Here is a 26,363-nt window from a genome sequence, read left to right as displayed (position 1 = left end):
TGCAGTCACAGAGACCGCCCCCTTTGTCGTATTCCCCGTGGTGTCCAGTGCATTTATGTGCCGGGCTGTGCATATGTGTTCATTGTAAAGCAGGGCAGAGGACTGCAGAGTGTTCGTGACCTGCACTGCACCACAAGTGGGCAGTTTTGTGGCTCCGTTTCTTGTAAAAGCCCGTTAGTCCTTCCCCCACCCTCTTTTCCAGGACCGTATCTATAAAAGATGGCATTTTGTGCCCCATTCACATTAGCAGGCCTGGAAGCATAAATAGAATCAATTGTAGTTTCTGTAGTGAGCAGAAAATCTTTTTAAAAAATCATTTGCCTCAGCAGTCTTTAATTAGACTCAGACTTTGCAGACATTCAGGCCAGGCATTTCAACTAAGCTATTTTTTCTATTTGGCTCATGAAAGAGTCCAAATGTAGTTTTAAAAATCCCATTGCTTGAATAGGCTACAAAGATTGCAGAGGGGCATGTTCAGTTAATCCTCAGGTCACCCCACACCCCTCCAGCTCCTTCTCCTATATCTAGGAATCTGTTGAGAATCATTGTAAAAGCAATAGCAGAATTTAGAACAAAACCCAATGAAACGCTGCAGGGTTTAGCTCCCAAGGAGGGCCACTGCCTTTGCCAGTATTCAGCAGATCAGCAAGCTCTTCTTACTAAATAAACCACGTCTTGGAATTCACAGTTATCTGAGCTTTCCTTCTGAAAACAGGAGAGGAAAGTGGTTTCACGGAATAAAAATGAATTTCCTCGGTTTCAGAACCTTGTTTGTCCTGTGCTTCTTCACACCAGACTCTCGTTGAGTGTGAAACTAACTGAGAGAAGAGTAGCATTTATTTAAGTGAGCTGGGTGCCCCCCTCCAGACAAAAATTCTTGCATGTTTTGAGGATGAGCTTTATTATCTAAAATTCAGTAACCTCTTAAGAATGTCTTTCTTGCATGTTGGAATATTTATTTGGTATAATGTATGACTGTAACATAAAATCAGATATGAATCCCAGAAAGATGTGTGTGTGATAGTAAATTTTTATTTTAAATTCAGATTCTGTAGAACTGGATATGAATCTAGGGTAAAGTCCATAGTTAATAATAGATATGTCTATTGATTTTAAGTGCGGAGTGCATTTTACTTAGGAAAGGTGACTATCTTTTCTTTTTTCAAAATTTTATTAGAGATCAAATAGTTTCAAAATTCATGGGGGCAACATTGGCAGTCCTGAAGGCATGAATGAGCCAGTTTTGTGTCCCAAGCTCCCTGGCCTTTTCTAAAAGCAAGCCTCCAGGCTTACCCAATGTGCATTCTGCCATCAGCTATATTAGTGTACCTGGGACCCGGCGCCGCACCCCCCATACATATACTTTTACATTTTTCCCAAATAAAGGGGTCAAGGCCTTTTACACAGCAGGCCCATCTAGACCTTAGACATGGGAACATGATACACCTACAACATTATTGTTTAAAAAGATAAGCCATTTAAAAAGATGGAGGTGTTGAAGTAGACCTCCTGGGAAGGCAGCCCCCAAAGACTTAATAAGAAGAGGGAGATGTTACAAGATGCTGAACATAGCTTTGTATTCAAAAGACTATAAAAGATTAATTTAAAAGATTTAAAATTTAATTTAATTTAAAAGACCAGAAAAGATTAATGTAATAAAAGATTATATTTACAGGGAAAAAAAATGACTGATACATAATATGCTAAAATGTCAGTTAATGAAGCCATGCAGGAAGTGTGCCATTTATTTATTCAGTAAGTATTTATTTAGTGCCTACTATGTGCTAGATTAGGCCTTGTGGATACAGTGGTGGGTAAAAACAAATCTCCTTGCCTTTGTAGAGGTTATAGTCTGAGGAAGATAGACAATGACCAAACAGTCAAAAGATAAATATATAATTATAAACCACAGTAAGTCCTCTGAAAGATGGCAGTCTATACTAAAATGTGAATTAATACAGAAATATTTCATTGGTACACTTAGGTCACAAAATCCATACTGGATTTGGAGGGTGACTGGGAGAGTGAGGTTAAGGAAAACTCCTAGGTTTTCGTCTTAGAGAACTAGAGAGATGTAATTGGGCAATAGATAGTTAACTACCTGTGGGCCAGCCTACTTCAAGCTCCAGACATCTTTGAAGCAGAATGTACCCTTCACAACAAGTAAGACACTAAGAAACATGCTGTCTAGATATATGGAAGGAAAAAGTCCCTATACCATGAATGGATAAAGGAAACTGGTCTTGTATTAACACACAAAAAATCTTCCAGCAGGAAATGGCCAAGTAAATAAAGATTGATACTTTATTAGGGAAGGAGGCAGAGCAGTTAGGGGGGAAAAAATTAGGTATGCTTATGGTAAGGGAGGGATTCATAACAACTCTATGCAAATATTCACAATCTTTAAGGATTCTTGAGAAATCTCTGCATAAACTCTGAACTTTATGAAAAAGGACTTTAGATTTTTAGAATCAAAAAATATATATATAAAGTTTTATATACAACCTGGACTGGTTCACAGTGGATTTCACATTTTTTTTAATAAATTTATTTATTGATTGATTTTTGGCTGCGTCAGGTCTTCGTTGCTGCACACAGGCTTTCTCTAGTTGTGGCGAGCTGGGGCTACTCTTTGTTGCGGTGCGCAGGCTTCTCATTGCTGTGGCTTCTCTTGTTGTGGAGCACGGGCTCTAGGTGCGCTGGCTTCAGTAGTTGTGGCTCACAGGCTCTAGAGCGCAGGCTCAGTAGTTGCGGCGCACGGGCTTAGTTGCTCCGTGGCATGTGGGATCTTCCCGGACCAGGGCTTGAACCGGCGTCCCCTGCACTGGCAGGCGGATTCTTATCCACTGCGCCACCAAGGAAGTCCGATTTCACTTTAAGTCTATTAAACAGCCCTTATTACATGGCAAAGTTCTTTTACATCTGTTGCCTCTTTTACTCCCCCAACACTCTCATGAGGTGTGCAGGAGTGTCACTACCAGTAACAACCTGTGTACTTATAGAGTTCTTTGCAGATTTCAAACATACTTACCCATATATCTTCTTTTTGAAATCTGCCCAGAAGGTAGCAGGAAAATATTATTAGCCATCTTTCAGGCATTTTCAGCAAATAGGATTTAGCAAGAGGCCAGTGGTGGGTGATGGGATAGAAGCAGATATGAGATAATCATCTTTGCCCGAGAGTAATAGCAGTAGTAGCAATAATAACAGCGGTAACAGTCACAGCTACCATTGTTTGAGAACCGAATATGTGTCAGACATCCTACTAAGTGCTTTACTACTAAGGTTGTTCTGAGCACATTTCTTGGTGCCTTGTTTTCATGAAGGGCACTTGTTGGCTGATGGCCCAAGGTTGTAAAATACTATTTATTGACCAATCACATCTGTCTAGTTCTGTCTGTAAAACAAAAACCTTGTCAGTTTTCCTTAATCTCACTCTTTTCCTCACTCTCTAATCCAGTACGAATTTTACCACCTAAGTTCTATTGATTTTACAAACTAAATATCTCTGCATTCATGTGTATTACTCATTTTACCACCAGACAGCCCTTTGAGGTGTTTTTCTTGTTCTCATTTTACAGAAAAAGAAACTGAGATTCAGAAGTTTAATAACTTATCCAAATCCTCATGGCCAGTAAGTGGTAGGGCTTGTATTTGGACATAAATCTATTTAAAGCCCAAATCTATTTTTTCTGTCTCTAGAGCCCAGGTTCTTAAGATTAAAACTACCATTATTTGAGGACTTCCAGGCCCTGTGCTATGGACTCTGCCTATATTATCTCATTTAATCTTCCCAACTGAACAACCTCATGCAGTCGGTGCTGTTCTTATCCCACTATTACAGATGAGGAAACAGAGACTCAGAGAGGTTATGGAACTTGCCCAAGGTCACAGTGCTCATGAGTGAGTTGACTCAAGCAATTCGACTCCAATTTAGTTTAATACTAAACTATTAGTATGTTAAACTGTTTCCCCAAATTGGGGTTCAGACTAGTTAAAGGACTTGTCAAGGACCACAGGTCAGGTAAGTACAGGACCAGGGGCAAGACCAGGACCCAACTCCTCACATTGGATCATGCTTGAGGCATGTGGTAGTCTTAGCCAGTCTCCATCAGAGGTCAGTTAGACTGTCACCTCTGACGTCGCCCCAACCCCGTATGAATTCTTTCCACTCGGTCTAGTGATTTCCCTTCATCCATCTCCCAGTGCTGTGTCTCTACCTCCTCCATGGCTACCACTGCCCAGGTCGGGGAGGGATCCTCTGCCTCCCCACCCCCACGCAGCCTTCAGTCCCTAGGCTGATCTGCTGTCTGCTGAAGTTCGGACAGACTGGTTACTGTACAGTCTGGGCTGCTAATAACCAAAGGAACCCCCCAAATCCACCCCATGCCATTGTGACTTCCTACCATTTGAAACCAGACATTTCTAACTCATAGAAGCCACAGTCCCAGACAAGTCCTGCCCATCCCCCTCACTGATAAATTTTACTCCATTGGCTTCAATGCATCCCTTCCAGATGTTTTAAGTTAAGATTGGGAAAGCTGTGTTTTTACTGGATTGAATCACAGCCCTTGGCTGAAATCTTTTGGCCCTTTATACACTCCCTAGATTTATCAGCTAATTGCAGACACTTTGAGAGAATAATACAGCATGTGTTTATTATGACAAAACCTGTAAGTGTGTCTTTGTGGTCAAAGATTCACGGGTGTTTCCTTTACTCACCCCTGGTTAAGTGTTAGGGTTGGTTCAAAACTGTTGCTTCACGGGCTTCCCTGGTGGTGCAGTGGTTAAGAATCCGCCTGCCAGTGCAGGGGACATGGGTTCAAGCCCTGGCCCGGGAGGACCCCACATGCCGCGGAGCAACTGGGCCCGTGTGCCACAACTACTGAAGCCCGCGCGCCTAGAGCCCGTGCTCCGCAACAAGAGAAGCCACCGCAATGAGAAGCCCGCGCACCGCAACAAACAGTAGCCCCCGCTCACCGCAACTAGAGAAAACCCGTGCGCGGCAACGAAGACCCAACGCAGCCAAAAATCAATCAATCAATAAAATAAATTTAAAAAATAAAAAGAGTGGTGACCTCCCAAAAAAACAACACTGCAAGGGCTGAGTCACTTTAAAAAAAAAAAAAAAAAATGTTGCTTCAAAGTCAGGAACTTAACATGGGTGAAGATTTCATTTATGTGTTTTGATGGAGTTTGGGGAATGGGGACAGGATAGATGCGATAGCTCAATTTTCATTCTTGGACTGTTGAAATCTTTAGTTGTAGATGATAAAATGATTTATAAAAGGAGACAGAGGAATTTTATTTAAAACATAAGAAAAGCTTTGTGCTGTTCTAATGTCACTATTTAATAAAGTTCTCCATATGGGTTAATTCTGGGTCTCCCAATGTGGCCTATTGAGAGATTTATGCCTGAAGACGTGTTGAAGGGCGTGCCTGCCTCTCTGAGTTATGGCAACCGGTAGCTAAGGTGGCCCTTCAGCCAGGAAGAGGCCAATGGCAGCAAACGGGGGGGAGAGGGGAGGGGACTGTCATCACAGCTCAGATAAGGCAGTTGTTATCTGGGCTATGAGTCACTGGCAAGGATCTGGATGAGGATCTTGGCAAGCCCCAGTCCTAGGATGTTGCTGCATCTAAAGGACCGGATTGACCACTGGAAAGGCAGGATGGAAAAGCCAGAAGCGAAACATGGATGCCCAGGATACATCCTTGGGGTCCCTGATCCCGAGTCAGAATGTCAGTGAAGGGCTCAGAGGTGATACCAGGTCCTTGGGGACCAGGGAGAACTGAGGCTGCGCCTATGTTTGAGGTGGACGGAGACTGGGTAAGCCAGAGGGAGAAGAAATAAGGCAAACGCTGACAAAAAGGAACAAATTGCTTTGACTGTGGAATGAGGTAGAAGCTGAAAACAAATAGAGGAATCAAAATACGAAAATGCCTTTAAACTGTAAAAGAGTCAGAAAGAATGTCAGGAAAAAAATGTCAGCTGGAAATCTGGATTTTAGAATTGTCAAGAAAAAGAAGTACAGTCGGCCCTCTGTATCCATGGGTTCCACATCTGCAGATTCAACCAACTGGGGATCAAAAATATTGGGGAAAAAATCCAGAAAGTTACAAAAAGCAGAGCTTGAATTTGCTGCGTGCTGGCAAATATTTACATTAGCATTTCCATTGTAGTATGTATTATAAGCAATCTGGATATCATTTAAAGTATATGGAAGAATGTGTGTAGGTTATATGCAAATACTCCGCCATTTTATATAAGGGACTTGAGCATCCTCTGATTTTGCTATCCACGGGGGTCCTGGACCAATCCTCCTGCAGATAGGTAGAACTGTGCTGCTTCTTATTACTCTCAGGTATAGAGAATTACCTAAAACACATGGTTGCGAGGGAGCCTGAATACATTTGAATGTTTTGTCATCTGTACATCAGAGAACAATTTTCTCAAGCATGTTGTTCACTTCCTTTCACAATGCTTCTCTATGAGGACGCCCAGATTTCTCTCTGGAATGGGTAAATATTATCTCTTCTGAGAAACTGGTTTGTTTTCATTCTTCAGATTGAGAATCTCATAAATATTTTCTGCCCTTCTCATTTGCTACTAGAAAGCTTAGAACTAAATTCACGAGCCACTCCTAGCAAGGAAATAAGCTCTTAATAATACATAATAAAAAAATGTATTTTTTCTATGCTATTTCACTCCTTACTTCATCTTCCCCTTATTTTCCCTTTAATCCATTTCCTCCCCTTTTGAATTTACTGTATCTTTTACTTGATTATATCTTGTGGTGTATGTATCACTTAAGCTGGAACAAAGCAGCATATATAAATAAATACATCCATGCAAGTAAATGGGTGTTTCCCAATGCTAAAAGATGCTTTTTTCTTTTATGGACTTTACATTTTACTTCACTCTTAATTCCTTTAACAAATGCCCCTTTCATAAATAGAGAGATAGTTTCCTTCAGCCCTCTGAACCATCTCAATTTCCAAATTAAGTAAAGCCCAAATAAAGATACTGCCTTTGCTTGGTAAATTAACTCAGTGTCCTATACTTGTTTAAAATGCTTGGTCGAAATTTTAGAATCATTATGCAATAAGAGACGGCATTCATAAATGGTGGAGAAAAGCTTGAACTCTACCAGTCAGGTACCCTGCTTTTGCCAGAAGAAGCCTTCATTATTAATTCCCTGTGTGGTCATGGGGTGCTCCAGACTCTCCACTCAACCCTACAAGACTCACTTGGGGGGAAGACTACATTTCCATGTAAGTAAGGTCCTCCTAAAGAGCGAGGCACAGCAAGCAGCCTTCAAAGCCCTCCCTCTCCTGCAACATTTCCACTTCTCTAACTAAAAGGGAACTCTGAGTAATCTGAACATGCATCTTCTCTAGAGGGCTGGCCATCTCCATCCTACTTCTCCAGCTTTATCTATTATCACTCGTTTTTCTACTGTTCAAGCTCCTTTGTTCCAGCTAAAGAGGTCTATGTATTTCTAGTTTCTCCTCTTTGCAAATGCCACTCCCTGCTTGGACCTTAACCTTCCCCTAACTTACTCCTCCCCACTTGACTGAGTCCTACCCTCAGCACCCACCTCTTCCAGGAAGCCCTTCCCCATGTAGCAGCCCTCAGTGATTTCCCCCATGAACTCTGTAGCTCCTACCATCTGCCCCTTCACCCTGGCACCTACCACATAGGCTGGGCCATTGTTATTTTTCTTTTCAAGTGTAGGTCCCATTTCCTCAACTAGATGTTAAACCTCTCTGTAACTAGGACTGGTGTATCATAGACTCAATAAATATCTGCCCAAAGAATAAATGAATGAATAATTCCTATGGATTTTGGGATACCTGGAAGCATCTAGCACAGTTCTGGCTCATTAAATGCTTAACATTAATGATACTAGTAAAAATGTTATCCTCCACTTACCCACCCACTACAACATAATGTCCTTGAGCCTTCCTATCTTGGTAGCTAAAAGCAAACCCCACTTTTCTGTTTTAACAAAATAAGCTGTGCTTTGACTTTTTGATTTCCTCTCCTCCTAGATTTTGAAGAAGTCCTGCATCGAAATTCTAGCAGCTGAACCATCCACCATATGTGCAGGAGGTAAATTGAAATTAAATGCTAATCGCTGTCACACAAATAATGAGATTTTGAATTCAAGTCACGTGTTTACTTCATCAGTAGAGAAGAAGGGAGGTGGGGCAGGAAAGGGCAGGGGGGAAAAGAAGAGTAGAAACTGCTAAATAAATTTTCTTCTAGGGGAAAAAAGGGAATAAGGAATCAACGTGCCAGTTGTTTGAAAGTTTGGAAAAGCCTATCTAAATTCTCGCCTTTCATGGGAACTAATTTGGGAGTATTACAGAAATACTGGATTCCCACACATCACCATCAATACCCCTCTCTGGATACAAGTGGAATTTAACACTACATCCTCATGGCAGCCATCACAGTGATCATAGACCACCTCTGAACTGTTGATATTTTTAATTATTTAATCAGTGCTGAACCTCTCTCCGTAATTAATATGTTGATCATAATTAATTGCTTTATCTACAATTCCTCACAAAATGTTGATAGGCCACTCCAACTTTTATCCCAGTAAAAGGCCATTATAATTTCATCATTAATACAGCAAGCCTCTACTTATACAAAGAGTCAGCCTTCTCTGAGTCACAGTATTTCCTCTAACTGATCAAAATCATGTTCTTACTGTTGTTTTGTATTATAATGGACTGCCTAAAATTTCGACCATTCTGGCTCTCTTTGTATAATTCCTGACAGGTTTCCCATCACTCTTATTTAAAAAGTACTGTTAGGCACCTACTGAATGCCAGGCACTGTGGTAAGTGCTGGAGATACAAAAAGGATAAACTTTCTCTCCATGAGTTCCTGTGCTCCAGGACCTGGAGTATTTCACCGTTGAGAGTTCACTGTTAACATCGCCTTTCTAGTCTCCTAAAATACCAAGTGCCAATTATTAATTTATCATAGAAAATATATCATGCAACCCCATAAGTAGTGAGGAAGAACTTTCAAGCTTTTTCAAACACTGTACAGTTTTATTCTTTATGGCATATTTTATTGGTATAAATGAGGTAATTCCTTGAGGATTCCATTCCAGTTTCTTGGCTATATTTTAATTAATTAATTTATTTATTTATGGCTGTGTTGGGTCTTCGTTTCTGTGTGAGGGCTTTCTCTAGTTGTGGCAAGCAGGGGCCACTCTTCATCGCGGTGTGCGGGCCTCTCACCATCGCGGCCTCTCTTGTTGCGGAGCACAGGCTCCAGACGCGCAGGCTCAGTAGTTGTGGCTCACGGGCTTAGTTGCTCCGTGGCATGTGGGATCTTCCCAGACCAGGGCTCGAACCCGTGTCCCCTGCATTGGCAGGCAGATTCTCAACCACTGCGCCACCAGGGAAGCCCTTGGCTATATTTTAGAATAGTTGAAACACTTTTCAAGGAGTTAGATGTAGTGAATAGTATGTGCCAACAACAAAACACTAAGTATATATGTAAACATTTAAAGTTGTTAGCAGTACTTGGAGACTGACTATTCAGAGATGTGTAAATTTCCTGAAGAAAAGCAATCAGCAAAGATTATCAATTGACCTTTAAATACACTGCTACCTGGTAACACAGATGGCAGGAACAAATGTGGTTGCCACAAAGACAGGTCCAGGAGAACATTCTTAAGAAAAGGAATTGAAAAATCTTACCTTTGCAAATTTACAAAAGCATATGACCACATGAACCCAGTGCCAGGAGGCTTAACTAGGGTTCATTAGCTTCAAGGTAAATCTGTCTCCACAATTTTTATAATTCCTTTACTTTAAAACAATTAGAAAACAGGGGAGTTCCTTAATTGTGCAATTATCTCATTCATGAAAAAAAAAACCCAGACTTGCAGTTTAGCAATCCTACTGGATGTTTTGCAAACTTGTATTGAATCAGAACATCTAAAGACAACGAATACAACTTCTGTTAATTCACTAGCATAATCAGTTCCCCTCCTGTAGGGTTCTTGGGAACAGAGAAGGAATCTTATTTCTCTCCACTTCCCATTGCCTAACAGAGTACGTGGTACTTAATAGGTGGTCAATAAATGTTGACCAAATGTCTTGATTCATACATTCCTTAAACAAACAATGCACCGATTTTTGCTCATTTGACCCTTATTAACTACTTTCACCTAATCTCAAGAAGTTATCAGACCTTTGAACTATTTTAAATGAAGCAGAATTAGAAATAGCCGAAGACAGAACAAGGCCCCAAAAACCCACCAAATCTCAATCACTCGGATTGAGTATCATCTTAAATAATTCTTGAATAATCTTGAATCAAAGATTAGTAAACCAAAATCTCCTTTACTTACCACTGAGGTGTTCAAGACAATAAAAAAACCACATATATAAACATAATGAATACGGCACAGAAATACCAGGGTCCACAAGATCTGATCCTAGCAAATTCATAGTTTTCAGTATGTCTCTTATTAAATGGAAAAGAAAAATAATTAAATAAAAGATATTTTTAAAGCTAAGGAAAATACAAGAAAAAAGATTAAAAAGCGTTAATAAATTTAAACAAATTAAAACAATTCCACTGATTAATTATCCCAGGAGCTGTTTCTTTGGTAGAACCAATAAAATAGACAAATCTCTGGTAAATCCAATCCAAGGAATCTTTCTTTAAATATTTTTTAAATCTCTGGCTTATGTGCAATATCCCATATTTTATGGACAAACAATAATTTCCTGTATCGGAGTAAACTATCCAATTCTATTTATTTTATTTCTTTTTTCTAATTGACATGTAGTTGATTTACAATGTTGTGTTAATTTCTGCTGTACAGAAAAATGATTCAGTTATAACTACATATATACATTCTTTTTTATATTCTTTTCCATTATGATTTATCACACTATATTGAATATAGTTCCCTGTACTATACAGTAGGACCTTGTTCTATATCCATTCTATATATACTAGTCTGCATCTGCTAACCCCAAACTCCCCCTCCATCCCTTCCATTTCCTTTATTTCCTATAAAAACATTAATACAAGACACAGTGATGGGACCTAGCCTAGGTTTTGAAAAAGCAAGCTCCCACCTCTCTTGAATTAGAATCATTAGGATTAAAACATGTTGATTAGAGAATAAGTTTACTAAGAAGAAAATAAAACTTTCACAAGATATCCTTACACCAAAAGTTCTTCCAAGGATTCCCTTAAAGGTCTGTCACTGATCATTCTCTGGAGTAAGCATGGCTTTCATGAAGCATTGGAGGCCATTTCATTGTCCAGGGCTGTGAACTCCCATCAAGTAGACCTAAGCATACCCCCTCTGTGATTTTCATTAGGCCACTGCAAGGAGCCGGGGCCAGCGATTTATGTGAAAGTGCTTTAAAAAGTATAAACTGTTACAACAAAGCAAGGTGACATTATTATCAGCAGTATCATTTTAATAAGGATTGAAGGTCAATATGAGAATCATGATGTTGATAATATCACACCTAGACGAGAAAAACATGCCTGTATGTTTACTGAAAGAAAATTGGGGAAAGAAAATTGAAAGCAAGAAAATTGGGGAAACCTTGAAAGAAAGAAAGAAAATTGGGGAAACCTTGGTAGAGTTCAGAGTATCTGCAAAATGATTCATTAAACTCAATACGTACTGGAGGAGAAAGTGAACAAGGAAATATTGTTCATACTTGTAACGTATAATGTTGAGACTAAGCCCTAGACAGATCTGTGAAGAAGGTAGAACTTGCTTTCATCAAAAACCTTTCCTCTCTGCTTCCTCCCCTCACTCTCTGAATTCCTTCCCTTCCCTGGCCCCCAGAGCAGCCCCTGCTGTGAAGCCCCACCCTGGCCTGTCCACTCAGGACACGCTATACTGACGATTGCATTCTCCCAAGACAGGGATCTCAGCTGGCTCTCACCAACAACTCAGCAACAGCCATGGTTCTGACAGCAAACTGAGCTCTGAGAGAGGCAGTGAGATAATGCACTGGGTGGACGGTAAAACTGAGATCCAACACAGATCTTTCTGTGTTGGGCTGCAAAGGATAGGGTGAAATTTAATGGGACAAATATAAAATGCTGAACTTGCAAATCGTCAGTTTCACGTCCAAGCAGGTTTAGAGAAACCTGACTTAGTAACAGTTCATGCAAAGAAAAAGAAAAAGCAAGGAGAAGCATAGCTATCTTGAGAGCCAATAAGAATGCCTCTGACAAAAAAAAAAAAGCTGATGCAATCTTAGAGTGCATCAATAGCCATCCAGTGTCCAAGGCAAGAGAGCTAATACCACGCTCCACTATTCCAAGTTCAGACCATGGTTCCAAGTCCTATATTTTAAAAATGGCATTGACAAAGGCATGTTCCTAGTAGAAGTGGTGATGGAACTAGAAACCATATTAATAATTCATTCAGGATGTGAGGGCAGCCCAGCTGCAACATCTGTCACCCCATTGATAGCCAGGGTTGATTCAGATGATCTGGCTGGCTAGGCAGGTGTCCCCTTCCTCCCTCCCATGTATATCCCTCCTGAAGCTGCATGCTCAGTGGAAGAGGATGACCTTCCCCAGTAGGGTCCATTCTTCAGTCAAGGATGTTCAAGTAGCTGTGCTCCCCTGCTACAACCTCCGAACGAGCTCTCAAGGTCCATTTACAGGAGAACACAGGATAGTCAAGCTTCCAAGACTCCAGTCACTGACTCTTTCCTCCCTTGCTTCCTTCCTTCCTTCCTTCTTTCCTTCCTTCCTTCCTTCCTTCCTTCCTTCCTTCCTTCCTTCCTACCTTCCTTCTTCCCTCCCTTCCTTCTTTCTTTCCATCACTTCTTAGTGTCTACTATGTACCAAGTAATATGAAAAGATTTGAGTATCAAAATGCATGCTTGGTCCCAACCCCCCATGAAGCTCACAGTCTGCCCTAGGAGATAGTCATATGTTCAGACAAATTACGAAACCACACATGAAGCACTATAGCAGAGATCTGCTCAAAGAGATGCTAATGAGGTGCTTGTGGGATGAGGAAGGACTAGAGTGACCACAGAGATTTAGACAAAGAATTGAGACACTCACAAGGATATTTGGAGAATTCCCATGCAGAAAGGAAATATTAGGCTTACCATAAATAGCTTCAGGACACCACCATGGAGAGATTGGGGAGGAATTCAAGGAGGCAGGTTTTGGCTTAACACACGCAACTTTTACAACTAAAGCTTTCCAACAATGGAGTAGATGCTCTCAACTTTCCACCCCCAGAATTATGTGAGCAACTGCAGAATGGCCATCTGTAACCACATGCTATACAGAGAAACCCTTTTTGGGTCTCCTTTATAACTTTAAGTTTCTAAAGACTTAATTCAACTTCAGCTAAGATATTAATGGCTGATTATTTGTTTAATGGCTAAAGAAAAAAGTATACTTGGAACTATTTTGCATTTTAACAGGAAATCTTAATGCGAAGAGGAGGTAAGCATCTGCCCTATCAAAAAGAATTTCAATCAATGTCATGAGTAAAACTATTTGGAGAGAGAGCCATCCCAAAACTCCTCCACTGCCACAGGTTATAAGCTGGCAGCCAACAAGCCCTGTCTGGTCTGCACATATGTTCTTCTTGATTCACACTGCAATTAAAAAAAAAAAAAAAAACTTAAATTTATTGCTAACATTTAAAAGTCTGATTTCACCTAAAAATTCAGATTTTCGCCTTGTATTGAAAAATCAGATCTAGCAACATTGGGCCTGTATTTATTGCAAGATAATGATTGTTAGAGACTGAATAACTTCCCTTTAAAAGAAGCATGTACTCTTTCCAGTTCACCATACTCTCTACCACTCCGCATTATCCCAATACCCAGGTCAAGCATGTGATTGCCATTTAGCATGGTGTTTATGTCACTGTATTTACAGTTCCTGTTCTAAAACATGTAGGAAGTCACCTGCTGTGTGGAGAGCCTTTATAGCACCTTTGACATTACCTGCATTTAAATAATTCTGCTTCCCTTCTAATATAGACTCTTTTTTAAAGTTCCTAATTAAATGTTTTTGCAGATTATCTTCTGTGTAATTAAGAGAACTGATCCATTGTTAGATTGGCCCTGCCTCGTTCAGCTCCTCTTTAGGAAATGCATCGTTTTGTCTAAGCACAGTTTTCCTCTGGTCCCACAATGTTGGCCTCAGACTTGAATAGCTCACAGTGTTTTATGTAAGCAAATACTCCCGGAAGGAACTAATTGGAATTAAGTGTGCAACCTGCCAACTGCTCTACATTTAAAGTTCTTTTCCTCCAGAAATGGAAGGAGATTATCATTAGCGCCTTACATTGTCATTTCAGAAGCAATTGTATTATTCCTACTCTGTTGTTTCCCATTGTTCATAATAAAACTGGGTAAGTGAGCACAAAGGAAGGTACTTTTAGGTGGCATGTTTACCATTTGGAAATTAGATGCTTAAACCAGACACATTTAAGCAACATCAAAAAGTGGTTTCATTTCTTTCACTTTTCACTGTTTTTCAAAGAGCTCATGTTGGCCCATAAGCACCTCTTCTGAATCAATTGTTTAATCCTCTCCTTGGTCTTCATTTTCATTTAAAGATATTTCTATTTGAAGGAGGGACTTTCATACATTGTTGGTGGAAATGCAAAATGGTACAATAACTTTGGAAAACAGTTCTGACAGTCTCTCAAAACATTAAATATACACTAACCACATGACCTAGCTGTTCTACTCCTAGGTGTTTACCCAAGGGAAAAAGAAAAAAATCTATGTCCTGACACAGACTTGTACATAAATGTTTATAACTGCTCTATTTTTAAGAGCCAAAAACTGTGAACAACTCAAATGTTCATCAACACATGAATGGATAAAACTGTGGTTTTCATACAATGAATAATAGTCAGCAATAAAAAGAAATAGACTATGTATAAACCTCAAAATAATTATGGATGAATCTTAAAATAATTATGCTCAGTAAAAAAAGCCAGACCCAAAAAAAAAAAGTACTTACTATATGATTCCATTTGCATAAAATTCTAGAGAATGCAAACTAATCTACAACAACAGAGAGCAGATCAATGGTCGCATGGTGTGGGGCAGGGCAGGAGGAAGAGATTACAAAGGGGCACCTGGAAACTTCTGAGGGTGGTGGATGTGTTCACCATCTTGATTGTGGTATCGCCCCATGATTGTATACCTATGTCAAAACTTATCAAATTATACACTTTACATACAACTTACTGTATGTCAGTTATACCTCACTAAAATTCTTATAAGTAAATAACTATAAAATAAAAACCTTAGAGTAATTTAGGCATCAGAAAGCACTTAATACACATCCAGCTCTATATTATATTTTAGATGTTACGTGTTACAATAGCATTTAATAGGAGAGCAAATTGAAGCTAACTCTCAAGATGGAAATATCACTAACAATAATTTTGCACAGAAGTCTTAGGTGACCAGAGCAAATAGTGAATATACAGATGTCTCATTTTCAGATACAGTGGTTGATAGGTGATCTTTATTGAGGTCATCGCAAAACTATGTGTTCACATTTCCAAAAAAAAAGGAAAAAAAGCAAAAAGGAACAGAATAAGTTTATCAAACTATTCATTGACCTTAATTTTTTTCTTTTTTAAAATTGAGCTATAATTCACATATCCTAAAATTCACCCTTTCAAAGAGTACAATTCAGTAATGTCTAATATAATCACAAAGTTGTACAACCATAGCCACTGTGTAATTCCAGAATATGTCCATTATCCTGAAAAGAAACCCTGTACCCATTAAGCAGTCACTCCCCATTCCTTCCTCTCCCCAGCCCCGGCCAGTCGATTTTCTATCTCTCTGGATTTGCTAATCTGCACTATTCACATGGAAATGAAATGGAATAAAATCATACAATAGATGGACTTTCATGTCTGGTTTCTTTCGTTTGGCATAATGTTTTCAAGATTCATCCATGTCATAGCATGTGTCAGAACTTGTTGCTTTTTATGGGTAAATAATATTCCATTGTATGAACACCATATTCATCATTTGGTGGCTACTTGGGTTGTTTCCACTTTTTTGGCTATTGTGAATGATGCTATTGTGAAATATATGTACAAGTTTTTGTGTAGACATAACATTTTCGATTCTCTTGAGTATAGGATGAGATTTCTGGGTCATATGGTAATTCTATGTTTAACTTTCTGAGGAACTGCCAAACTACTTTACAAAACAGCTGCACCAATTTACATTCCCACCAGCGATGTACGAGGCTTCTCATTTCTTCATCAACACTTGTTATTATCCACCTCTTTTATTACAGTCATTCTAGTGAGTGTGGAGTGGGTTTGATTTGCATTTTCCTAATAACCAATGACGCTGAGCATCTTTTCATTCAATGACCTGATTAAGCTTCAGAAAACAAACAGGATTAGATCTGACTGGTACCTGAATAAATGACCACCTCTCCTCCCCTTTCTCCCTTTCTATACCAAGATGTCATTTGTTTGTTCGTTAAACGAGCTTATACTGAGGCTGACTCAGCCCTGGGTGAGACACAGCCAAAGATTCTAAAGAAATAGATATGATGGCCTCTCCCATCAGGAAGCTTAAATTATAATTGAGAATAGAGTGACCAAAGAATCGTAATAAACATATACCTTAAAGATGACTTAAAGAATATGTATCTTAAAAGATTAGGTAAAAGATCATTTCCAAGTAGAAATTCCTCCCTAATGCCCTCCGGTCCCTAGGCACTCCTTGTAGGAGCTGTAAACCAACATGCACGCTGCCTAAAAACACTTAGATGTGCATATGGTGAGAGACAGGTTCGGGGCTTTGTGAACAAACTGAATTAAATCAATATGTCCTGGTTCTCGCTTGCTGACAGATTCACTTGACTGGGTTTTGTTAACATACCTTCCACGTGTGAAGGGCTGACATTCCAGTCGGGCTGCTGGGGCAGATACTCAGGCTCTTCTGGAGGCCACATGTGCATCCTCACCTAGAAACTGGTGGGAGCTCGCCTCTGCTCTGGTGTGCCTCCCAGGGCATCCTTTCCTCCACCTGCTCCCCGCGCCTCGGGGGTTAGATTGCTCGGTCTCCACCATGGCTGCTCCTGGGTTTCTGCTGTCTTCCTCCCTAACACCCTGAGGGCTGGCCAGGCAACCATGTGGGCATCCTTTTTCACTGAGGACTCAGCAGCAGAACTGGTTATGCTAGGGCACGGTGTTAGAGAAGAGAGCTGGCACATGGCCTGCGTTTCCAGAACCTTCTCTCCTTCCACTGATCTTTGAGGAAACAAGAGAAGTAGGCAGAGCAGTGAGGCGGAAAACATTTGCAATCAGCAAAAGCATCCAATGGCAGACTTCTGGATGTCTAGCGTTCAGACTAAAAACAGAAATGGGTATCTATAGGCTAAATTGAGTAAACAAGATACAATAAGATTCTTCCACAATGCTTGACACGTAATAGAATGCTTGTTGAACCAATTGTGTCATCAGTCACATGCCAGGCAGACATCTAAAGAAAACTATTTAGTCCATCCTTCTAAACTTAGCAATCGTACATATGCATCAACTTGCATATCTAAATCCTTAATACTCATAGGACTATGGTCCTGAAAAACCATAGTTAAGTTTTGAACCTTAATATAGTTCAAAACTACGGCAGTGAATGCTGGGTACAAGTCCCAGTTTTGCTGCTTACCAGTTACAGATTACATGATCTTGGGCAAGTCATTTACAACGTCAAAAATCTCAATTTCCTTACAGGGAAGGTCGTTGATACCTCTAAACAGCATTCTGTTCTAACTTGTTTCTCTTTGTGGCACACTTAGTGCCTCCGGCTTCTTTTACTTCGGTTTTGGTTTCCTGCTTCCTAGCTGGGCCAGCTCCATTTTTCTGCAAAATGGGCAAACCTGTCTAAAGTAAAAATAAAATAAGCTTTTAAAAAAATCACAGGGGCTTCCCTGGTGGCGCAGTGGTTGAGAATCTGCCTGCGAATGCAGGGGACACAGGTTCAAGCCCTGGTCTGGGAAGATCCCACATGCCACGGAGCAACTGGGCCCGTGAGCCACAATTACTGAGCCTGCGCGTGTGGAGCCTGTGCTCCGCGACAAGAGAGGCCCGCGCACCGCGAGGAAGAGTGGCCCCCGCTCGCCGCAACTAGAGAAAGCCCTCGCGCAGAAACGAAGACCCAACACAGCCAAAAATAAATAAATAAATAGAATTTTTTTTAAAAAATGCATTTCAAAAGACACCATTAAAAAAAGTAAAGACATGCCATGAAACTAGGAAAAAAATATTAAAAAAAAAAAAAAAATCACAATGTCAATCTCTAAATGAGTCATATGTCACAAGACATTTTAGCATAATGGTAAGGAGCATGGTGTCTGAGTCCTAAGGCGTTTGATACTTGACAGACCTGGATTCCAGTTCTGATTCTGACAGCTACCAGCCATGTGATCTTGGACAAGTTACTTAACCTCATTACACTTGGTTTTCTCATTTGTGCCTCCCTGTGGTGAGGTTTAAGTGACATCAGACATATACAATGCTTAGCACAGGGCCTGGTACACAAAGAGGGAGCAAATGATATCAGTTATGATTCTCTTGGCAAACATGATCTCTAAATTAGTTTCCCCAGAATGCAGGTGACATAGATTCATGACGTTTATTAAAGTGTGGAAGAGTCCCATATGCTAGTCCTTTAATTCCGTTCATCCTCCGGTGAAAATCTCCATCTGGATAGCAATTGACACTTCCAGATCCACTTTCACAGATACTGCGTTTTAACCTCTAACTTTTAGTCTTTTCCTTTTTTATACGCCACGCAGCATTATCCCAAGCCCCAATCTTTACACACAAAAAGATGACAAAAATCAAAGAAAATAGAGTATTGGCGATTAGTTACCATCAAACTTAAGCTCTAACTTAAATATTCCTAAACATTTAATGAATTAATTAGCTGGCTTTTTCCCTTAGTAAGACTAGTATAGAGGATCATTATTTTTGCTTTATAAATATTTTATTAACGTGTTAATTCCACATGAATTATGCCAACATGAAATTAACATGCAGGGCTAGAGACCCGCAGAGATATATTATCTCTTCTACTTTGAGAGAAGAGAGTACTAAGTGCGCTAAGGGCCAACGTCAGTTCAAACGGGAAATGCTTGCTGACCGGCCACCCCTAAGCAAGATTGCGATCCCCTGCTGAGTACAATTATTCCTACATAACACTAGGTGCTCCTACTGTGTGCCCTGCAGAGACAGGAGAGCTGAAGCTGCATCAAACAATTCCTAAACGTAAAGGAATGTTTTCTAGTTGTGGAAGAAAAGACAAAAGAACACCACCAGACAATACATAATCACATGCTACACTATTCAGGACAGACTGTGAATGCCCGCAGGTAGTGGTTTTCAAAAATGCTAGGCACCTGGAGTTCTAAATAAATCCTTTCCTCTGCATCCAATATGTAAAAGAGACACAAGAGGATTGAAGAAGTATAGAGTCCCTCCCCCGTGGCCTTCTGGTGGCAGAGATCACAGGTTTTAAAACTGCCAGGACTTGAGAGATGGGTAAGGTTTGCAGGACACAGGTTGGGGGGGGGTGGGGCGGGGAGGCATTCCAGCTAGGAGGAAGAGTAAAGGCAAAGGCAAGGTGGAAATTCAAAGTAAGAAGTTCTGTGCCATCCTGATGAACAACTAGTGAGAAGGTAGTGAATAGGTGGTAAAAGGCTCCCACACGGATGCTTCTGTTTCCCAGCTTGAACTGATTATTTAATATTTTAAGCCTGGTGAAATAGCAGACTCCCTAAACCAGGGCAGATGGGAAACTTAAGGTTAACGGTGTGCAGTCAATGAAGGTGTCGTGTCATTATTCTTTGTTTCAGAATCATTTCAAGTAGTTGTCAGAGGTAACGGCTTCCGTCACGCCCGCAACGTGGACAGGGTCCTCTGCAGCTTCAAGATCAACGAGTCAGTGACGCTCAGTAAGTTCTCGTGGAGTTTGGGGGTTTCTACCACCTGCTTTGCCTGCTTCGGGGAAGGGACGCCCCAGCCCCATCTTCTAGCAAGGCCACACACGGGAAACTACAGAGAAGGGTCTTCCCTGCTAGAAAGGCCACCAGCAAGGGCATAGCTAGCTGCTGCGGCGCCCCTGCTTCCATCAGGAGAGGCACTTGTTTTGCAGTCCACCAGCATTTGTACCAAGTTCAAAACTCTCAGCTGTCAGTGCAGGCCCTGGCTGCTTAGGGCTTACAAAGCTTGATGTTCCTTAACAAGGTATTCGGGACTCTCAAGCACAAGAGGGAAAAAGAAATGGTCTAAACTTATTAATTCTGAGTAAACTAAAAGCCAAACTGTTCGACTTGCATGTGTAGATTCTGGAAGTTTGTTCAATCTGGATGATTCTTGCTTTGGAGTCGCCAAAAAACTCTCGTCAGGGTGAATACCTGACCTGAAATACAGGCATATGGAAGTAAAACTAAGCGCATTTCATGGGAAAAAAATGAATTGTCATAACATTGGCACTTTCACAAGACATTTGTAGCAGGCAAGTTCTTAATTTAAAGACGTGTGTGATTCAGATTGCTGTCCAGGAAAGATGGGGGAGACAGATTATGGAAAGACACATGGCCAGGAGCCCTGGTTATTATTTACATCTGGCATTCATCACACAGATAATTATTGGTTCAGTATCTGCAGCGATAAACAGTAATAACATACTGTATTTTCTGTAGTGCTATGACATTTTAAATGCCACACATCTTTTTGCCACAACTACCATGGGAGGTAGAAAGAGCAAAGAGGAAGGAAAGGATACTCAAGCTTATTGACTAACCATTCACGCTAGTTTGGTCCTCCTGATGGCGTTATGGAGTAGCTACTATACTGTTTTTCAAAAGGAAGAATTGAAGGGTATGCCTTTTCCCCTCTATAGCATCTTGAAACCCACTTCAATATTTAAACAGAGGTATGCAATGGCATCTTTACAAACATCTGGAATTCCTGAATTTCGAATAATTCCAAAGATTTGAAACAGTCAGTTATTTTTTCTTGATACTTGGAAATGCCCTCACGTATCCAAAAAGTACATGCTATTTGAAAACATCTTGAAGTATCCCCAAGAAGTCACAGTGTGAAAGTTGGACGTGCACCCTCTAGAGTCCTTCCTTCTTTTCCCCTTTAATTTGTGATGTCATTCAAGTCCGCCTTCCCTCTCTCCTTAACCAGAATCTTAAATCTAAGCTCAGAAATTCCTGAGGGTTAAACTCAGAAGACATCAACACCTTCCAAAGAAGGCTTCCCAGACGAGCAAGCCTTTGGACCCAACCCCTCTCTGAACATGAATGGACATGGGGTGTAGCATTGCCATTGCTTGAAAGGTTACGCAGAGATGCTATATTAAGATAATAAAAAAATGCAAATTTACTATGGATTCGTAGAGTGACATATTGAATGCATATTTTCCAGCTTCTCCATGAAATTGTATTTCTTGGGAAACTAGCTTCTCTTCCTTTCCTAATACAAACTTGCAAACACCCGCACAGGCTCTCCACCTGATTCATAATCAAAAAGGAATAAAGGCCTTTGGGGTAGGGATTTAGCTTAAACCACAAACCTAATTGTGCCTCCAACACAAGTGCTGACAGTTTGGAGAAAAGAAAGGCAGTGACTCAACCACATTATATGCTGCAAGTAACACTCCTGAACTCAAACAAATAGTTATTAAAAATATTCTAGCTAAGGGGAAAATATTGGAATTTGAAAAAATATTGTCATTCATTTATTAATTCATCTGTTCTTTTACATTCAGTAAATAATATGAACAAGAAACTGTGGAGGACAGAAAAGATAAATAAATTTTAAAATGCAACATATTCAATTCTACATTTTTCTACCAACCTTATGAATGTAAGTATCTCATTGAGTTGTCCCCATAAAATAAAATAAATTTAGATTCTTTTACTTTTCCCATTCTCCTTTCCCACTTCTACATCCAAGTTTTAAATTATCTGTTTTAATTTTTATAGTATATATTTCCTCTTTCAAGATTTTTTCCTAAATACTGCATTGCATTTTATAACAAAAAAAGAGAATAGAAGTGCCCTTATCAACCATTAAAAGACTAATTGCAGGCCGGATAATGAAGCTATGGCCGTTATGATATAAGCCTTGGAGTCTTCAACAAATAAAGTATTATTTGTAGCAGATTATATAAAGAAAAAGTTAAATAAAAAAATAACAAATTGAAAAGACTATGAACACCCTTTAACATTATTGCACTAAGACACAAATAAAGCACCAACATATTAATACCAAAATGTTGAAGTTGTTTAAATATATTCTTAGATGATAAATATAACCAGAAAATAAAAAGCATAGGTTAATACCTATGTCTCTCCTGCTTTCCTTGCCTTTGCTTAAAAAGAAAGTAAACAAATCAACCACTTAGGAATCTAAAACAATTTCTGGACTTGTTTCTGGTCAATATAATAGATCCAAAATTCTGCATAAAATATGATTTTAAAAATTGTGACATGTGGCCTTGCTCGAGGGAATGAGGAGGAAACCCCCAGGCATGGGAGACAAGAAGGGAATGCAAAATCTAAGCAGGAAGCAAAGCTCTGGGGACTCTGGGCCTGAGGGGTCTTCAGGCTGTGATCTTGCTACTGATGTAGATACAGGGCACCAGCAAGACAAGCAGGCAAAAGCAGAGCCCCCTGTAGAAATCAGGCTCCGACAGCCGTACCAGACATTGAATGCGGACAGGGAAAGCTGCTCGTGATTCAAGGAAGCAGGCAGGGGAATAAAGGTAAGATGTTTTACCAGCCGCATAATACAGAAGCACCAAGTCAGGAAACTAACTCCAAAATATGTCCGTGGCCATCCAGATCCCTGTGGCCCTGGCAGAGGCAGTATACATCCAGTCCAACCTACACCACTCCTGAAGCCATAGCCCCCTCTGAAGATGGGCTCGCAGCACCATATGATAAATCATATGATAATAGATGAAAGAAAACGGAGAACAAGCAAGAAGACTAAAGAGCAATTTGAAAGAGGGTGTAAAATAAACACATTTAAAGTGTCTAAAAACAAGAAAACAAGTCAAATAAGCAGTCTACACCTTACGCCTAAAGGGACTAGAAAAATAAGAACAAACAAAACCCAAAGTTACTAGACGGAAAAATAAATAAAGATCAGAGTGTAAATAAAACAGAATTAAAAAACAGTAGAAAAGATCAATGAAACTAAGAGCTGGTTCTTTGAAAAGATTGACAAAATTGATAACCCTTTAGCCAAACTCATCAAGAAAAAAAGAGAGAGGATCCAAATAAATAAAATCAGAAATGAAAGAGAAGTTACAACCGACACCAGAGAAATACAAAGGATCATAAGAGATTACCACTGGGTTGGCCAAAAAGTGTCTTTGGTTTTCTAAGAAAAAATAAAAGACACATTTTTCATTTTCATCAAGAATTTTATTGAACAACTTTATTCACCATTTTGTTCCACTACCTTCTGCCATTTTTCAGGCAACTTCATAACTCCATCTTCCCAAAACATTTTATCTTTTTTTTTTTAATTTTAAATTAATTTAATTTTTTCTGTGAGATATCTTTTTTTTTTAAACATCTTTATTGAAGTATAATTGCTTCACAATGGTGTGTTAGTTTCTGCTTTATAACAAAGTGAATCAGCTACACATATACACACGTTCCCATATCTTTTTAAGCAAAGAACTGGTCCAGTTGCCTTTTACAGTCTTCCAGGGAATTGAAATTTTTTCCATTAAGAGAATTTTTTAAAGACCGAAACAAATGGAAATCCAAAGGTGCAATGTCTGGTGAATACGGCAGATGAATCAGAACTTTCCGGCCAACCTGTAACAGTTTTTGCCTGGTCATCAAAGAAATATGCAGTCTTGCGTTATCCTGATGGAAGATTGTGTGTTTTCTTTTGACTAATTCTGGACACTTTTCGTTGAGTGCCGCTTTCAGTTGGTCTAATTGAGAGCAGTACTTGCTGGAATTAATCGTTTGGTTTTCTGGAAGGAGCTCATAATAGAGGACTCCTTTCCAATGCCACCATATACACAACATCACCTTTTTTAGATGAATACCAGCCTTTGGTGTGGTTGGTGGTGGCTTATTTCACTTGCCCCTTGATCTCTTCCATTCCACATTGTTGTACAGTATCCACTTTTCATCACCCATCACAATTTGTTTTAAAAATGGAACGTTTTCATTACGTTTCAATAGAGAATCGCATGTGGAAATATGGTTAAGAAGGTTCTTTTCCACTTAACTTACGTGGAACACAAACATCAAAGTGATTAACATAAATAACCAAGCTGATGCAAATGATTTTCAACACTTGATTTGGATATTTTGAGTATGTCGGCTATCTCCCGCATAATATAACGTTGATTGTTCTCAATTATTGTTTCAATTTGATCGCTATCAACTTCAACTGGTCTACCCAACTGTGGAGCATCGTCCAGTGAGAAATCCCCAGCATGAGACTTCGCAAACCACTTTTGACACGTTCGATCAGTCACAGCACCTTCTCCATATACTGCACAAATCTTTTTGTGTGTTTCAGTTGTGTTTTTACCTTTCTTGAAATAATAAAGCATAATATGCCAAAAATGTTGCTTTTTTTCTTCCATCTTCAATATTCAAATGGCGACACAAAAATTCACTGATTCTGATCGTCTTTTTCTAAATGCACGCTGATATGACTGCTGTCACATACAATCTAACAAAACTGTTTCGAATGAAGTTAAAGACAACTAAGTGCTACTAGAGACATCTTACAGAAATAATCAAACAAACCTTTTGACCCACCCAATACAAACAATTATATGACAATAAAATGGACAACCTAGAAGAAATGGATAAATTCCTAGAAATGTGCAATCTCCCAAGACTGAATCAGGAAGAAATAGAAAATATGAACAGGCTAATAATGACCAGTAATGAAATTCAATCGTTACTTTAAAAAACTTTCAACAAATGAAAGTCTAGGACCAGACAATTTCATAGGGAAATTCTACTTCAAAGAAGAGTTAACATCCATCCTTCTCAAACTGTTCAAAAAAAAAAAAAAAAAAAGAAGAGGAATTCTCCTGAACTCATTCTACAAAGCCAACATCACTCTAATAACAAAACCAGACAAAGATACCACAAAAAATAATTACAGGTCAATATCACTGATCAACATAAATGCAAAAATCCTCAACAAAAGATTAGCAAACTGAATTGAACAATACGTTAAAAGGATCATACACCATGATCAAGTACAATTTATCCCAGGAACACAAGGATGGTTCTGTATCCACAAATCAATCAACATAATACACCACATTAACAAACTGAAGAATAAAAACCATATGATCATTTCAATAGATTCAGAAAAAGCTTTTGACAAAATCCAACATCCTTTTATGGTAAAAACTCTCCAGAAAATGGGCATAGAGAGAACATACCTCAACATAATAAAGGCCATGTATGACAAGCCCATAGGCAACATCATAATCAATGGTGAAAAGCTGAAAGCATTTCCTGTAAGATCAGGAACAAGACAAGGATCCCACTCTTGCCACTTTTATTCAACATGGAATTGGAAGTCCTAGCCACAACACTCAGAAAATAAAAAGAAATAAAAGGAATCCAAATTGGAAAGGAAGAAGTAAAACTGTCACTGTTTGCACATGATATGGTTCTATACATAGAAAATTCTAGAGATACTGCCAAAAACCATTTGAACTGAAATGAGTTCAGTAAGCTGGTAGAATACAAAAGTAATATACAGAAATATGTTGCATTTCTAAATACTAATTATGAACTATCAGAAAGAGAAATAAAGAAAATAATCACATTTACAATTGTATCAAAAAGAATAAAATAACTAGGAATAAATCTGATCAAAGAGGAAAAAGATTTGTATTCTGAAAACTATAAGAGATTGATGAAATAAATTCAAGATGACAAAATAAATGGAAAGATATTTGGTGCTCATGGATTGGAAGAATCAATATTGTTAAAATGACTATACTACCCAAGGCAATCTACAGATTCAGTGCAATCCCCATCAAAACGCCAATGGCATTTATCACAGAACTAGAACAAATAACTCTAAAATTTGTATGGAAACCCAAAAGACCCCAAATAACCAGAGCAATCTTGAGAAAGAAGAACAAAGCTAGAGTTGTCACACTCCTTGATTTCAAGCTAAACTACAAAGTTACTGTAATCAAAGCACTATGGTACTGGCATGAAAACAAACACATAGATCAATGGAACAGAATAGAGAGCCTAGAAATAAACCCATGCTTATATGGTCAAT

At 39.3% G+C, this 26,363-nt stretch overlaps 1 protein-coding gene across 1 annotated transcript in view; it reads left to right on the top strand.

The window, feature by feature from the left end:
* ANTXR1 (ANTXR cell adhesion molecule 1) overlaps positions 1–26,363 on the top strand; it is a 242,165-nt gene that overhangs the window by 70,308 nt on the left and 145,494 nt on the right. Inside the window, exons 9-10 of the mRNA XM_059943152.1 lie at positions 8,053–8,113; positions 19,904–20,002. Of these exons, the coding sequence (XP_059799135.1) occupies positions 8,053–8,113; positions 19,904–20,002 (160 nt within the window). The remainder of the gene's footprint in view (positions 1–8,052; positions 8,114–19,903; positions 20,003–26,363) is intronic.

Source organism: Balaenoptera ricei, chromosome 13 (assembly GCF_028023285.1).
Source record: "Balaenoptera ricei isolate mBalRic1 chromosome 13, mBalRic1.hap2, whole genome shotgun sequence".
Lineage (NCBI taxonomy): Eukaryota > Metazoa > Chordata > Mammalia > Artiodactyla > Balaenopteridae > Balaenoptera > Balaenoptera ricei.
Note: the sequence above shows the minus strand (reverse complement) of the source record. Positions and strands in the feature narration are given on the sequence as shown.